Source organism: Drosophila gunungcola, assembly GCF_025200985.1.
Source record: "Drosophila gunungcola strain Sukarami chromosome 3L unlocalized genomic scaffold, Dgunungcola_SK_2 000002F, whole genome shotgun sequence".
Classification (NCBI taxonomy): Eukaryota; Metazoa; Arthropoda; class Insecta; order Diptera; family Drosophilidae; genus Drosophila; species Drosophila gunungcola.
In genome coordinates, this window is record NW_026453178.1 from 2,517,599 (window position 1) to 2,533,353 (window position 15,755).

The 15,755-nt window shown below is 45.8% G+C and overlaps 7 protein-coding genes across 8 annotated transcripts in view; 3 read left to right on the plus strand and 4 right to left on the minus strand.

Moving 5' to 3' along the window:
- Positions 1-15,755, plus strand: part of LOC128257230 (pupal cuticle protein Edg-78E) — a 67,573-nt gene that overhangs the window by 16,428 nt on the left and 35,390 nt on the right. The gene's annotated exons all lie outside the window — the stretch shown is intronic.
- The window catches only part of LOC128257231 (acyl-CoA-binding protein-like), a 67,836-nt gene that overhangs the window by 900 nt on the left and 51,181 nt on the right, over positions 1-15,755 (minus strand). The window lies entirely within an intron of this gene.
- LOC128257232 (acyl-CoA-binding protein) lies at positions 1,249-1,875 on the minus strand. Its single transcript, XM_052988164.1, has 2 exons — positions 1,738-1,875; positions 1,249-1,672 (listed from the first exon to the last, which is right to left on the minus strand). Exons 1-2 carry the CDS (start codon positions 1,807-1,809, stop codon positions 1,433-1,435), a joined length of 312 nt encoding a protein of 103 aa, XP_052844124.1. The 5' UTR covers positions 1,810-1,875; the 3' UTR covers positions 1,249-1,432.
- On the plus strand, positions 2,464-2,779 carry LOC128257234 (acyl-CoA-binding protein). Its single transcript, XM_052988166.1, has one exon. The coding sequence runs from the start codon at positions 2,464-2,466 to the stop codon at positions 2,716-2,718; it is 255 nt and encodes an 84-aa protein (XP_052844126.1). The 3' UTR covers positions 2,719-2,779.
- LOC128257219 (Bardet-Biedl syndrome 1 protein homolog) lies at positions 2,809-5,775 on the minus strand. Its single transcript, XM_052988144.1, is given in 5 exon segments — positions 2,809-3,278; positions 3,956-3,977; positions 3,979-5,024; positions 5,357-5,387; positions 5,389-5,775. Coding segments are annotated over 5 exon segments (1,818 nt in total). The 5' UTR covers positions 5,638-5,775.
- Positions 6,482-8,533, plus strand: LOC128257221 (protein male-specific lethal-3). The gene is made up of 6 exons (XM_052988145.1): positions 6,482-6,673; positions 6,800-6,978; positions 7,040-7,603; positions 7,663-8,153; positions 8,210-8,294; positions 8,348-8,533. Exons 1-6 carry the CDS (start codon positions 6,572-6,574, stop codon positions 8,463-8,465), a joined length of 1,539 nt encoding a protein of 512 aa, XP_052844105.1. The 5' UTR covers positions 6,482-6,571; the 3' UTR covers positions 8,466-8,533.
- The window catches only part of LOC128257214 (formin-J), a 32,609-nt gene continuing 25,360 nt past the window's right edge, over positions 8,507-15,755 (minus strand). For both annotated transcript variants that reach the window (XM_052988121.1, XM_052988122.1), the window contains 6 exons: positions 14,369-15,393; positions 13,422-13,772; positions 12,976-13,355; positions 11,997-12,564; positions 11,042-11,175; positions 8,507-10,978 (listed from right to left, as the gene is read on the minus strand). In XM_052988121.1, the coding sequence (XP_052844081.1) occupies positions 9,018-10,978; positions 11,042-11,175; positions 11,997-12,564; positions 12,976-13,355; positions 13,422-13,772; positions 14,369-15,393 (4,419 nt within the window). In that variant the 3' untranslated portion in view covers positions 8,507-9,017. The remainder of the gene's footprint in view (positions 10,979-11,041; positions 11,176-11,996; positions 12,565-12,975; positions 13,356-13,421; positions 13,773-14,368; positions 15,394-15,755) is intronic.

The following is a 15,755-nucleotide window of genomic DNA, read 5'->3' on the forward strand; positions in this document are numbered from 1 at the left end:
AAATAATGACGAATTTCTCGGCTCCCGTTATAAACGACCTATTAATCTAATAGATTATAACGTGACATAAATCTATAAGTGTACGTATATACGTGGCTTCTTTGTCAGCATCAGCTGATAAAAAACATATACTGCAAGTATATGTAAGCTTACTAATAACATAGTTTTGGCTTTTAAATTACTTATTTGACCACGTATTTTCGGAAATCTTATGCAGTATTGCTACAAAGTAAGTTAAGTTTACTGAGAGCTACAAATACGCACGTTGATTAATAACAGTTATAAACGCATCTCCTAAAAGAGTGCTTTAATTTTGTTAAAGTTTTGTAAAATATTTTTGTAGAAAGCGTGTAAATAATTCTTAATTTTTTTTTAAACCAAAATATTGCTTAAAAAATTTTTTTATGAATGCCAAAATATAAAAAAATATACTTAAGTTAAGTTTACTGAGAGCTACAAATACGCACGTTGATTAATAACAGTTATAAACGCATCTCCTAAAAGAGTGCTTTAATTTTGTTAAAGTTTTGTAAAATATTTTTGTAGAAAGCGTGTAAATAATTCTTAATTTTTTTTAAAGCAAAATATTGCTTAAAAAATTTTTTATGAATGCCAAAATATAAAAAAATATACTTCTTTACATATATTTAATAACTTCATAAATAAGGTTTTTGGGTTTTGGTTTTCACTTGACCGGAAATATTAAATTTACCTACATCTTAATAATATTTGTTGAATTTGTTGAATCATAGTAGAACAAAGTCTTCTTCATGACTAATTTTTCAAAAAAATAGAGTGAGACATTTTAAGAAACAGCAATAAATAAATTTAATTTATAGATTTTTAGTTCTAGTAATTTCTTGATTTAAACTAGACCATTTCAAGACTTTGGTAAATTTGTGACACACGAAATAGATGCAAGCCTTCTTATGATAACCAGACTTGGAGAAGTCGACTCAAATAGATTTTCTGACAGTCCTTAGAAATTTAATAAGCAGAAAGGAAATAAGTCAAGGAGTTGATAGAGCTTCTCCGTAAACTTCACACAGAGAAATAAAATAATAAGATCAGGTAATAATTGTGTTATATAAAAAAGTTTGTCATTAGAAAGAAATTTAACAAAAATTAATTACTCTCTTTTTTATTTATACTTCTTTATTTATACTTCTAATTTACAGAACATATCAGGGCTGATAGCTCCCTATCAGATTGAGATAGGTGGGGAGTGGGTCGCATGATCGCATTCGGCAACTTGAGTGGAAAGTTCGGCACTGATAGAGGTTTTGTTTATGTTAAATGCATAGGTGTTTGGTTTATTATAAATTTACAATAAATACACAGAGTTACAACAACTAACCACATGCATCGCCAGAAGGGTCACGGGAAGAGGTCTAAGACTAGGCGTTCTCAGATGCAGATGAAAGTGCACCGCTTATTCGTACTGGGGAGCGTACTTCTTGTAGACTTCGATGTAGTAGGCCTTGGCATCGTCGGCGGTCAGACCGGCCTTGCTCTTCCAGGCATTGTAGCGGGCCTTCTTCTCCTCGTCCTCCGGCTCATCGATGTTGCAGTCGCCGACGGTGGCCTGCTTGTAGTAGCCGTAGAACTCTAGGAACTCCTCCTTGGTGGGCAGGTTCTTGAAGCTCTTGGCCTTCTCGACGATCTCCTCAAACTTAAGGTTTGCAAAAGGGAAAATGTTAAACAATTGAAAGGCTTTAGCAGTAGCTTAAAACTTACGGTGGGCATATTGGCAGCTAGTTGGTTTTGGTAAACAAAAACAATCTGTGCGGACTTGGTCGTGAACACCATTTATATATTGGCAAACATGGCTCACACCTTTCGCTAATCTTATCTGCCCCCCCATTGCAATTGTAGTTCCCACTTGGCCTTATCGTATAAAGTATATATTCCGGGTAATCATGAAAAGTGAGAGTTCCTCTTAGGGGCATTGAAATATATAATTAGTCAGACGGCAGCTTATCAGCCCACTTGCACTTGCCAAAAATTGAATCGGCCATATACTATGCACAACACTATGTACCCACTATCTGGTTGATTGATTAGGTCGAGCCCCGAAGCTAATGATATACTAAAATCTGGATAGTCAACAGCCCAAAATAACTTAATTAAAGGCTAGCCCGGATTTCCAACAGTCATCGACACTGCTTTAACACCTTATTCACGTGAGTCAGTTCCTATCACATGTGTTATCATGGTGAAGTCGCACGATCTTTGTGGTACTAAGAATAGTGCCCAGCAGATAGTAGTATCTACCTTTAAAGTGCCATGGAAAATATTAATTAAATTCGGGTTCGGGTCTCCAAATGTAGATATAAAATTGGGCAATGCACCTGGCCGTATTCAAATTAATTAAAATTTCGTAATGCCAACTAAATGGGGGTCTATAAAAGCCAGTTGTTGACGGGCAGTGACTTCACTAGTATCACTCGTAAATCCAGCAATATGGTCAGTTTTGAGGAAGCCGCCGAACTGGCCAAGAAATTCTCCAAGAAGCCCACCGACTCCGAGTTCCTGGAGTTCTACGGCCTGTTCAAGCAGTCCACCGTTGGCGACGTGAACATCGACAAGCCCGGCATCCTGGATCTCAAGAAGAAGGCCATGTACGAGGCCTGGAGCGCCCACAAGGGTCTGTCGAAGGAGGCGGCCAAGGAGGCCTACATCAAGGTGTACGAGAAGTACGCCCCCAAGTACGCCTAAGGTTCGACCCATCCGAACTACTCTCCATCTGCCAAATAAACTCGAAATCTTGTCATGACAATCATATATCGTTTTGTATAGTATATATACCTAGAAGGCTGCCTCGGATTGGGGCATTGCAACGGCGGCGGCAATGAGTGGCTTGGCCTGGCCAGCCTTCATCAGCATCACGCGAATCTGGGAGTTGTCCGGGCTGAGGCTCGGCGGTGGCAGTTTGTCCATGGCATCCAGCACGGCCACCACCTCGAAGTCCACTCGCAGTGGAACTCCTGGCAAAACACTGGGCAAGCGGGCCATCGACTGCGCAATCGTGTAATGTCGACGGTCCGCGTGCAGCAGAACCACCAGATTCGAGGCCATTTTGAAGGTGGACAGGTTCTGGATGGTGAGGTAGAGGCGGAATGCGGGTCCACTGACACAGACCTCGGCGGATAGTTTCACGGGAGCGTGGGTCAGGTCCCCGGTTATCGTCGTCTCCGAGGAGTTGATGGCGTCGATGGTCGCCCTTGCTGCCGAGTGGCGAAGTCGCCAGAGCTCCACCTGAAAGCTGCCATAGGTTGCTGAAAGGAAAACATTTGAAATATGTTTATTTTGTAACTTATACAAAAAACTTGAACAGAGGCTTTTTACATCGATGTTTAATTCCGCTAATATCTGAATAATTTGGCATATATAGTATGCTAAAAATTAATAAGGCAATGTCAATATTCCTAAACATCTTTCGATTAATAATTTATAAACTTTTAATAGTGAGAAATGCAAAACTTCCGAAGAAAAAACAATACCATTTTAATAACAATTAAAAATAGTCAAGTAACCCGAGTAACTATAACTCTTTATCAATTTTGAGTCAAAATTGTGGGTATTACATTTTTAGGACAAGAATTTATAAACTTGTAGTAGTCAGAAATGGGAAAACTACCGACCAATAATATAATAATAACCAACTTTACTAACAATCAAAAATATTTCTTTTACTAACTATGGATCAATTATTAATCAAAATTCGTTGGTAGTCCTATCAATTTTACGCGTAATCTATAAACTTAAAGAAAAACACGCCACCTCAACTCAATCACAACATTAATGGTAAACATTTTTAGTGGGATTTTTAGAAAATCCATTTACGTTGAATGAGTAATCTATGAAAAAAAACTCAACAAATATTAAAATTTATATTTGTGATCAAAATAAATAAAAATAATAACAGCTACATAGATTAATAAGCTACACTTACATTTGGCCTGCTGCTTTTCCCGCTGCTGCCTGCTCCACAAAGATGGAGCTCTTTTTGGGTTTGTCCAGAATAGAGGCATCTACGATGGACTTTTGGTCGCTGACCGATCGCTTGTTCCCCAGCTCTCCGGGCTTGGGTTCAAATCGGGACACCCTTCTCAGGATCTTCACCACTATTCCGCCGGATTGGGTGACGAGTGTGAGGACGTGATCCTCCATGCCCATGCGACCGTACAGCATGGCATCCACTGTCTCGTCCAGGGTGAACTCATCGACCAGATACCGCTGCAGATAGAACTTGACCACGCCGCCTCTGAGGGCAATGGCCACAAGGGTGAGTCCCAAGTGGGTCATGGGCAGCGGCAGGAGGCAGACGGGCAGATCGGCCAGTTGCACCTGATACAGCAGCTTGCCCCGCTTCGAGTAGCACAAATAGCGATTGTCCATTGTGGAGGCGATGATGGTCTGATCGATGGGCAGGAGTAGCAGTCCCGTCAGTGGGATGCCCAGTTTGAATATCTCCTGTCCCTCGGATTGGGTCTTTCGCAGGAGGTACACGCCGCCGTTCCTTGTGGCCACCACGATGCAGAAGTCCGTCTCATAGGTTCCCTGCACCGAGATCAGGCTCGGCACGGCGGTCTCATCCTCGCAGGTCCTGCCCTTAAAAACCAGATTAAAGCCCTGCGGCTCCAGGATCAGGACATGGCCGATGTCCGTGGCCAGTACCAAGTGGGAGGGCGGATTCGAGTCGCTGGAGATGCGCTTCAGGCAGCACATGGCCACTATACTGCCCACTCGACCCACCGGCGAGTCCTTGTGGGTGCTGATGAAGGCCTCCCGCTCCTCCTCGCCCATCTGCAGCAGGCGCTGAGACTTCCGCGACAGCTTGGAGTGGTCAATCTTCCGTAGCGAGTCCAGCAGGCCGGGATGGGTGTCCGTTTTCATCACCGGCAACTTGCGCCACACCTCCAGCTCGAGGTCCTCGGATTCCTGGGCGGGAATTGTGTACTTGAAGTACGGCTTCAGGTGGCGGTAAAATAGTACGGACTCGGCAATGGCCACGGCAATTACTGGAAATATTAATTTACATAAAGTTAAGTTTTGGGGACTTAATTTGAAATAGGCTTAAGGCGAAACACAATGATTTCTTACTCAATATAAGTCGTTTTCGCTTTGATATTCATCCACTGCAGTTTTATTTTAATTTAAATATAGATGTACATAATTTATTTTAATTTTTCATTTTACTATTTACTATTATCTGAAAACGTAATTAAAATTAAAACAAATTGAATTATATGTAAATCTAAAAAGATTTTCTCGCTTTTTAATATGCCTTGTGTTAAATATAATACGTCCGTACTTAATTTAAATAAGAATTAATTTCCCTAAAAAAACTTACCCGGCGTCTTGGGTTCCGACTCGTCGATGTACTAGGCTCTCGATGGCCGTGGGAATCCCCGGCAGCGGCTGTTCCTGCTTGAGCTTGAGTCCCCGGAAAACCTTCAGGGTGGCACTGGGCTCCTCGGCGGCGTCGTCCAGGGAAATGTCCGCCGCCAGTAGGCGGACATATCCGTCGCACTGCACGTCGCTCAGGGCCATGCAGCTGGAGAGGGTGGTGAGCTGCGGCCGAGGACTCTCGTCCTCCGTGTCCACATGGAGCCAGTTGGGAGCACCGGCCATGGCAGGATTTTGCGAAAAACTTGGCAGCGTAGTGTGAAAACGAACAGGTGATTCAGGACATGCCTTTGTTTTGGTTTTTTTTTTCCCCTAGCAACCAGGATGACCTTTTATTCGTGGTATATTGATAGGTCTGCCTTTCACAAATGAAATATAGGAAAATTATTCTAATAGGAAAATTAAGGAAAATATTATTGTATTTAAATATAATTTAAATAAGGGTTTCTAACTTTCTAAAAAAAAATGTTAAGTATATGGAGTAGAATTGCTTTTCAAATTTAGTTTTACACAAGTCAAAACAAAAATATTGAATTAATAATATTTATCTTGTTCTATTATCATTCTTATTTTGTTTTATTGAAAACAACCCATTTTTTCTAATGTAATATTTGTATACACAATTAAAAAGTCCGCCACATCAGTGTTTTTAGTGATATACGGTTTTATTGTAAAATTAAGATTTTGGTATATTTCCGAAGCCGGATGGTTTTTTTGCCTGTTCCGTACATCGATGATTTTGGCGGAAAATATCAATGTTTCATCGATGTTTGAATAAAAATTTAACACGTCTATATCTTTTTGGTGATTTATAAGTAAACTAACAATAAGTATGGCAAGTCTTTGGTTAAATCAGTTCTAAATGGGGACAAAATTATGATTGATGCTTAATTCAAATAAAATACTTAATTGTGAAGTGATGTCTCATTTTAATCTTTTATTAATGGTTATCTTTTAATAGATTTTGTCATTTTAAGAACTTAGAATTTAAATGAGCATCGATGACCCTTGCCAAATATCGATAATACCGATACTTTGAAATCACCGATGATATCGATGCTGGCATCGATGTTTGTCCACCTCTAGCGACGCTCGTCGTTGGATTTTTCAATATTTACTAGTCTTAAGTGAATTATTTACCCTATTCTTTGCTCAAGTGATGACGGAACTGAAGGACGAGATCCCGATTTTCCGCAAGGGCGAGATAGTCCTCTGCTACGAGCCGGATAAATCGAAGGCCCGAGTTCTATACACCAGCAAGGTAGCGCTATTGCACACACTCGCCCACGCACACACACACACACATAGTCGCATGCCTAAACGTCAAACAAATGTCAAAATCGAAGTTTTCACGGCAAATTTTGCTTTAATCCGGTGTTCCCTGCAGGTTCTGAACGTCTTTGAGCGCCGCGACGAATATGGATTGAGGTATTACGACTACAAGATCCACTTCCAGGGCTGGCGGCCCTCATACGACCGCTCGGTTCGCGCCACAGTGCTGCTGAAAGACACCGAGGAAAATCGCCAGTTGCAGCGCGAATTGGCTGAGGCAGCCCAGCTGCAAATGTAAGTTAACCTTAAGATATAGCCATGGACACGTATTAATCTTACTTTATTGAACCCACAGCAGGGGGGACTACTCCTACAAGGGCACGCCCGACAAGCCGGTGGCCAAGAAAAAGCGCGGCACTCGGGGGGCCCACGCAGAAGACCCATTGGCAGATCCGCTGGACACGGGACACCCACCGGCGGAACAGGAAATGGCGCCCACACATCGCTCAGCCGGTGGCAACCGTTCGCGAGACAACAGCGGTGGCAACAGAAAGGAAAAGCCCGCCCCCGCCGAGGGCAGGCCAAAGGCGAACCCTCGAGGACGACCCACAGAGGCCAGCCAGCACCATGAGATCATGGATCCCGCTGCCGAGCGCTTTGTCCACCAGGAAGATCGCATTATGATGCGCGTCAGCGAGCGACTGCGCGAGCTAATCGAGTACGACCGGAACATGGTCAAGAAGCTGGGCAAACAGCACGCCCTTCCCGCCCGCATGCCCATCGTGTCCATCATGGAGAACTTCGTCAAGCAGCGGGCCGTGGAGCTGGCCATTGGCATCAAGCAGGACAGCTCGCGGGCCAGGAACACGCAGAGCCGGAATGCGCGCATGGAGCGGGAATACGATCGGGTCATGTCAAAGTAAGCAGACCATTAAATCATACCCCTAACAATCTAATAACTCTGTCTGTGTCCCGCAGCGTCTGCATGCTGAAGGAGGTGGTGGATGGCCTGCGCATCTATTTCGAGTTTCACCTGGACGATCATCTGCTGTACAAGGAGGAGAAGGAGTACATCCACAACTACCTCACGGACGACAACATGCGCAACTGCAGTTTGATACTGAACAAGTCGTACGACTTCATCAATCCCGGTGGCGAAACGGAGCTGATCTCGCTGGATGGCACGCCCGTGGGACCGGGCAAGACCAACGGCCAGATCGATGGCGGCATTCTCGGCGGCAAGGAGTACGAGAAGCAGCTGCAAAAGTGCCTGCTCTACATAGTGAACAGCAGCGGGAAGAACACGGCGCAGGCCTACGATCGCTCATCGCCATACACGGCTGCCTACAAATTGCCACCGGAGATGCGCGGCTTTCTGAACGAAACATTCAACTGGCGGCTTCTGTCAGCGGAGTCTCCGCCGGAGAAGTCCATGGTGTTTGGCGCTCCCCATCTGGCTAGACTGATGAGTAGGTCGTAGTTTTTTTCATCCTTACATTACAATTAATATCCCGCCTTATTCCAGTAAAAATGCCCATGTTCCTCAACGCTTCGCCCATTAGCAATAGGAAGCTGGAAGATCTACTTCCCCACCTCGACTCCTTTATCAAGTAAGTGTATAACCTTTCCAGACCATCCCCAATCTAATTATTTACGTTTACAGCTACTTGGAAAACCACAGGGAGTGGTTCGACAAGGAAAACTATGTAAATCCCACCGCTTTGCCCCAGGACGAGCTGCAGCGCGAGCTGTTGAACTCCCTGGACGGCATAGCCGCTTAGCTTTAGTCGATCGTAGTTCTCTAGTTTATTTATTATAAAGATTAAAGCTTATGTTCTTTTATTTTAAAGATTTGTAATTGTCGTTTTGGTTTCTTCAACTACACACTTTGTAAACAACGCGCTTCTATAAAAAAGTCTTCTAACGTGATCGTATAATCGAATAATGCCTACAACTATATGTTAAATATGGAAAATACGAGTTTAACATTTTGTTTTTTTTTTCGCTTATCCTAAGTTTTAGTTGAGTAGTACATGCTAGTATTTTTGTCTCTTTTTTTTTTTGTTTGTTTGTGCACAAATACATTTAAGAGTCTGAAAGATTTTTGTCTTTTTGTATTAAGGATTTGCGGACCTTCAGTTGGAATGTGCAGGGAATTCTCAAGATTTGTATAACTTCGCAAAATATTGCAACTGTAACAATTATGTGTGTTTCTTAGATCCTGCTTAGAAATTCGAAAATGTCGCTTGGACGGCTTGGATTTGGATGCATTCGCGTTTGTAACTTGTGTAAACTAGGGACGTTAACTTGGACGAGGATCGAACTGGATGCCCTCACTTCTGGCGCTTCGTCACGCTGCTGGCCGTGGGTCGCATGAAACTGCTCACGGATCGACTGCTGCTGGTGCTCCGCTGCTGGGGACTGGCACTGGTACTCATCCTGGCCTGCTGCTGCTGGTTCAGGGCGTTCTTCACCAGCACCACACTGCGGGCGGCGCTCATCCGGGATTGGGACTGCGGCTGCTGGGACTGGGACTGCGATTGAGACTGATTCTCCTTGAAACTGGTGCTGCCATTGATGTTACTTCTCGGCGTGGTACTGGACATCTTGCTGCGCACCAGAATCACACTGGGTCCCACGCTGGAGCCACTGCTGCTGCTCCTGCTGGCCGGCACTCCGCGTCCGGGCGTGGGTCGTAGATTCTGGGCAGCCAGGGGCCTCTTGCTGGGCGACGAGTCCACGGATACAGTGGCTCCTGCGCGCTGGACGGCGGGCAGGCGTCTCACCACCGTTTGCGTGGAGGCTCCACTGTTGATGGAGGATCGCGACGAGCGCAGACTATTCCTCGAGCTGCTCCTTTCGACTCCCGCCAGGACCTGTTGCTCCTGCGGCGAGCGTCTCACGGCGGAGGCGGATCTAAGCGGAGCGGCACTGACCAACGGCTGGCCATTGGGCATGCGCAGCGGTCTGCTGGCGGAGAGACTCCTCTTAACCGTCGCCGTTTGGGTGGCAGGTGCTTGTGCTTGCGCTTGTGGACTTTGTGACTTGATGGTGGCCGAGCCAGAACCCCTGACCCTGGCCTGCTGCAGGCGATCGGCCAGCCGGCTGCCCATCTGCGTGATGCTGGTGGTGGTGGGCTTCTGCTTCTGCAGCGGACGCTGGCGGGAAGGCGTCTCGCTGACACCCTCGTTGCAGGATGAGTTGGTGCTCTCGCCCTTGCCGTGGGACGGTGTGTCCGAGACCAGGCTCTGGGTCTCCTCGAAGCCCTCGTCGTTGAGCTCGTGGTGGCCGCTGGCCGTCAGCTTCATTTTGGATGGCGTGATCTCGCGCGGCGGACTCCAAGGTCGCTCGGGCGTGCCCGTGGGCGACTTCAGATTGCGGATGGCCTCGCGCACATCCTCCTGGTTGATGGAGCTGATGTGGCGACCCACCTTCTCCAGCTTGTTGATCGTTCGCTCCTTTTGCTTGGACTTCTCGGGCGGCGGTTGTTCCGGCTTCGAGGGCGAGGCCTTCGGCTCCGGTGTGCTGGTGGGCAGCAGCTCCTCGTTGCCGCTGCTGTAGTCCGTGGGCCTCTTGTAGCGCCGCGTGCGACGCGCCAGGGCATGGCGATCGAAGTGACCCGGCGCATCCTGCTCCGCTGAGCCCATCTTCTCCTCCGCCACTGCCTTCGGCTTGTCCGTCATGCTCACCGTGACCACTGTTGTCGTGGGCGTGGCAATCACTCGACGGCTCACCGGCGGCGTCTCTATATTATCCGCATCCACGTCCTTGGCCTTGGAGGACTGCATCTCGTTCTGGCTCTTGTGGTGGCTCAGCAGACTGGCGAAAGTGTCGTCAGTGGACACCTGCTGCTTTGGTGACTTGGGCGGCAGCAGCTGCTCCTCCGTTATGGCCGAATTGAGATCCCTGCTGGAGGATCTCCTTATGAAGATCTGCAGCCGCTCGTTGCTAATGTCCCGTTCGCCCAACTTCTGGATGAGCGACTTGCGCCGATCCTCCTCGGCAATCGACTGCAGGGCAATGGGACCGGGCTGATCCTGCGACCGCTGGCGGCGGTACTGACGCAGTGCATCCTGTGGCTGGGCATCGGCTATGGCCTGCAGGTTGGCCACCACGTCCGTTTGCTCGAGCGTCTTCGAGGGCTTCCAGTCGGCGTAGACGCGCTGGTACCTGCTGGCATCCTGGTCCGGCCTGTTAGTGGGATTAGTAGTCGTGGGCGTGTTCGTTGGCGTTGCTGTCGTCGTCGAAGGCAGGATCTTCTCCTCCGGCAAGGGGTCCAGTTTTCGTTCGTTTTCTGTGGACAGCATGGGTGGGTTATAGCTTGGATAGAAATTATGATTTCTTGAGGGGATCTCACCAGTTTCGTTTTCGAGCGATCGCCGATTGGCGTTGACCAGACGACGCTTCCGCCGGTACTCCTCGTTCTGCTTCTCGTCGCTCTCGTTCGACTGCAGCCACGTCTCGATCTTCTGGCGCCACTCACGGGATATCCTGGAAAATCAATCACATCATATTTGAAAAGATGCAAGTAAATAAAATATTCAAGTCAGGATCATGACTTTGGCTGAAATACTTAAATATAGTTGGTATGTTTTTTGGGTGTAAGTTGACCAAAACAAGACCCTTAGCAAAAGGATTAAGTTATTTGCCTAGACCTAAGCTAACGATCCTCAACCGAATGATTTCAAAGAATCATATTTTTGGACAATTTTTGTGTTTGTCCCATCATAAATATTTGCAATATTTGAAAAATCTAAAAAATCACCAAATCAAAAATGACATTTGATTGTGAATTTTGTTCACTAGTTGGACGGGGTATGCCTCTTATAGAGCACACTATTTCCATTTTTATGTTCAAAACACACAATTTTCTGAGCAGACTATTATACATTTTTCTAAAATATATAATTATGACTCTTTATACTCGTGTTTTAAAAGATTTTTGGCTGTAATTTATTCAAATGAAGACATACAATGAATGAATGAATGATCCTCATCACTTTCCAGTTGATTTCAAAAAATTAAATTTTTGGCAAAATTTGATTAGGGAAGTAAATACGAGTGTACCGGTGCATGACATTTCATATAGAGTCCTTTATTTGCACTTATATGGGCGAAACACTGAATTTTAAATAAGAGTTTAACGAGGAAAGACATTTTATATAAAGGATATTATTTTGTTGTAGCAAAAGCTCAAAGCAAAAATAAATGTTTACTCAATAAATATAAACATACATATAAACATAATAAATTTTGATGATGGGTTACAACACTATAATTTCGAGCTAATTTATTTTATAATAATCTCTTACCTTGGTTTCGCATCCTCGTTGGCGGGCTGCGTCTGCGCAATCGTCGATCCACTGCCCGTGGGCGTATTCGCAGTCGTTGTGGGTGTTCCAGCGGCACTGGCCAACGGAGATTGGAGGCGCTCCTGCGCCTGCTGCTGTTGCTGCTGGAGAAGCGGAGCCGGGGAGCTGGCCCGCTCGCGGTCCAGGCCAAAGTCGATGTTGAGCAAGTCGGGCCGCTTCCGGCTGGAACTTCCTGAGCGGGCGCGACGGGCCCACGAGCGATCCAAGCTGCCGTAGGCCGCCTTTCGCTCCCTGCTGTTGTGCCCATCGTGCGGACCACCGGTCGAGCTGCGCAAGAACTCCATGAGGTCATCCTCCTCGGCCAGAACTCGACTGCGCCGGCGCCTCAGACTGCCGTTGGGTGTGATGTCCGGCGAGGCACCGTCCTGTTCCAGGCGAATGAAACCATTGCTGATCTCTCCGGATCCCAGGTGCCTGCGACTCAGCGCGGGACTGGCTCGAGGATCGAAGAGGGCATCGCCCAGGAAGGAGTGCTCCGAGTCGGACACGGGAGTGCCAGCCTGACCAACTGTGAGTTGAATAAGAGGTTTAAAATAAATAAAATATTATAATTAATAAATTTTAGGAATTGTAAAAATTAAATTGATTTTAAGTACCCTTAAGTTTGAAGAAGATCTTTTTATAAAGAGTTCTAACAAAATTAAAATCTCATTGAAAAGAGTTTAGCTGAGATTAAATCTATCATAATATGTAATATAAAATGTTAAGTACATAATACTATATTTATTTAAAGATCTTTAAGATGGTCAGTTTAACTTTTAATAAATGACATATAATATTAAGTATTATGTCAAATTATTTGTTTAATTTTTAGTGTTAATTATTTTTATTCAAATACAAAAGGGTTTAGGATTGAACTTAAATTTGTGGTTACTCTTAATATAGAAAATCATTATTTTTTTTTCTTGGAGCCACTTACTCTGTCTGGCTCTGCGGGCCAGCTGCTCCTCCCGCTGCTTCCTCCTCAGTGTGGCCTGCTGCTCCTGCTGCTGGCGACGCTCGTTCTCCTTGACCGCCTGCTTGAACTTATCACAGAAATTCTGGAAGATCTTGAAGCACTCCTCCAGCCGGAAGGTGGCCGCATCGTCGCAGAAGAACTCGGACATTTTGAGGCGCATGGACTCCACCTGTTTCATGCCCGCTTGCAGCACGGCCAATTCGGACTCGGCGGCCTGCAGGAAGTCGGCCATTTGATCCTTGATGTCCGCATCCGTGGCAGGTTGTTCGATCTGCCTGGCTATTCTACGGATCCTGCCGTCCAGTGTGTTGATTTCATTGTTGATCTGCTCCGAAGTTGTTCTAAGGTGGAGTAGAAAATATTTGAATAAGTGTGAAATTATTTAAGGATTTCCAATATTGACTTACTTGCTGGCACTTTCGAGGGTGCTCAATTGTCCGGTAAACTGCAGCAGCTCCGGATTACGTTTCTCCGCCTGAAGGGCAACGAAATGGATGAGGTTCATGCCCGGCTTGTTCGCTCGGATATCTGTAAGCTTTTGCAGCGATGATAGCTTCACGCCCGCCGCATTGCCCGCATATCCGCCGGAGTTGAGGAAGTTTCCGGCCACAACGACCATGTAGAGGACCTCCTGCAATGTTTTGTTATTCAGCAGTTCGTCGCCCGCATAGAGCATCGCATTTATGCAGGGCTCCAGATAGGCCACATTCGCTGCGAACTCCTCCTTGAGCAACATGCTCTCAATGCGCAGTTTGTAGCTGGGAAACAGAAGAAATAAAGTTATATAGGTTACCAAAATTATAACATTACTGTAAGTTATTGAAGATCTCTTTTGTCTTTTTGGAAATAAATTAAAAATCGATCTTACAAAGTTCGCGTTTAAAATTCAAAACGTTCATATCGGTTAGATTTTGTTTTCCTATTTAAATTCAAGTCCTTTAGATATTTACAATATATTTAGTATGATTATAACGGATTATTAGCTCACAAAAAAAATCGATTAATTAGTTTTTTAAATTAAAATTAAATCGAAAATCCATTTAAAAACTAAGCCCTGAGTAATAAATATAAGTTCAATGCTTTTAAAATGGATACACTTTTGAACTGTTGTTGAGATTCTATTTGTAAAAAAGAATAATTTTTTTTTTTTAATTAAAATAAAATTGAAAATTAAATCTAAAACCATTTTGAACTAGACCATGTGTATTAAATATCATGTTAAATTGATTGATTGCTCTTTCAAATTGATCTTATCATCATCGTTATCAAAATAAAATCGACTATAATTGAATCTTTATATCAACAATATTTTTTCATTTTTTTAAAAACTGATATAAGGAAAATCCACACTCACTTAGGCACCTCCAGCAGCTGCAGAAGGAACTTCTCGGCGTTGCCCAGTCGTCCCTTGTCGCCGTTGAAGCCCTTCAGCATGTCTAGCTCGTCCACCTCGGGCATAATCTTGAGCAGGCCCCTCAACCGCTCCGCTCCGATCTCCTCGTGGGCTCCCTGCCGGATCAGCTGGATGATGTCGTCATTGCTGGTGCGGAACTGCTTGAGGAATATGTTCACATTGAGACTCCTTTTGCCGTCGAGCAGCGTGATCTCCGTGCTCTCCTTCTTGGACTTTCGGTCCAGGGTGTCGCATCCGTTGGCGCCGTCCCGACTGCCATCCCGTCCCAGCTTCGGGGATCCCTGGGCACTGGCCGTTTGCAGGCAGAAGAGGCCCTCCATCTCGTTCCAGTCGATGTCCTGCATCGGGCTGTCCTGGTGGTTGCTGGCCACGATGCTCCAGATGTTCTGCTTGCCCAGCACCTTGTTGTGCGGAATCTTGCCCCAGTTTATGGTCTTCATCTTGGCCTTCGGGGCGGGAGTGTCCTGCTGGGGCAGCAGTATGGCAGTGGCCACCGTCTCCGCGGCCAAGGGATCGGGTGTCCTGGGGCGGGAGGCCATCTTCATCGAGGGCGGGGGCGGTGGAGGGGGCAGGGCGCCACCATTTATCATGGGCGGTGGCGGCGGGGGCGGTGCTCGGCCATTTATCGGCGGCGGCGGGGGCGGTGGTGCAGTGGGTGCCAGGGGCGCCATTGGTGGCGGGGGCGGGGGCGGCGTCGCCTTGGCTGCCGCGCCCCCCGCCGATTGGGCGGGCTTGCGGGTGGGGCTGCTGGCATCGCTGCCGCGACAACTCTGGCAGGCGAACTTCTGGCTACTGGGCGTGCGCAGCAGTCGCACCGAATCCTCGTGGCTTTCGAGGAGCGTGGCACGGTGCACCAGCCGCTCGGCGGTGTCCCAGATGATGTCGCTGACCGGCTCCTTGGGATCGATGCGCAGCAGGTGCTGCAGAATGTTGAGAAATGGCACTTCCTGCGGCGTATCAGCCACCTGTTATAAATACAAAGTATTTTTACTTCATGATTTATAAAATGAAACACTTAAAAATAATTATTTCGATTTTTAATAACTCGTTAAAATCTATAAAAACTATGTTAAGCATCACAAATGTTAAAAGTGTTAATCATTCTTTTTTTAAACATTTTTTTTCACATTCAGTGACGTTATTGTTTTTCAATAAATGGCTAGAATGTTTAATTATAAAAACCTGATTTAAATTAAAATACAATTTTTAAAATAATAATAATGAAGTTTTCCATTTCCAAGGCTCAGGTGCTTCACTTTACAGAAGCTGGTAAATTAATATAAAACGTTATTAGTGGTCATCGTTAGTACATCAGTTGTGGCCTTGA

Bases quoted from the DNA above. Each gene is read 5' to 3' on its own strand.
- LOC128257232 (XM_052988164.1), bottom strand. From the start codon at position 1,809: ATGGTGTTCACGACCAAGTCCGCACAGATTGTTTTTGTTTACCAAAAC. The intron at 1,673-1,737 runs GTAAGTTTTAAG...GCAAACCTTAAG, and splicing joins TAGCTGCCAATATGCCCACC to TTTGAGGAGATCGTCGAGAA.
- LOC128257234 (XM_052988166.1), top strand. From the start codon at position 2,464: ATGGTCAGTTTTGAGGAAGCCGCCGAACTGGCCAAGAAATTCTCCAAG.
- LOC128257221 (XM_052988145.1), top strand. From the start codon at position 6,572: ATGACGGAACTGAAGGACGAGATCCCGATTTTCCGCAAGGGCGAGATA. The intron at 6,674-6,799 runs GTAGCGCTATTG...TGTTCCCTGCAG, and splicing joins GAGTTCTATACACCAGCAAG to GTTCTGAACGTCTTTGAGCG. The intron at 8,154-8,209 runs GTAGGTCGTAGT...GCCTTATTCCAG, and splicing joins CCATCTGGCTAGACTGATGA to TAAAAATGCCCATGTTCCTC.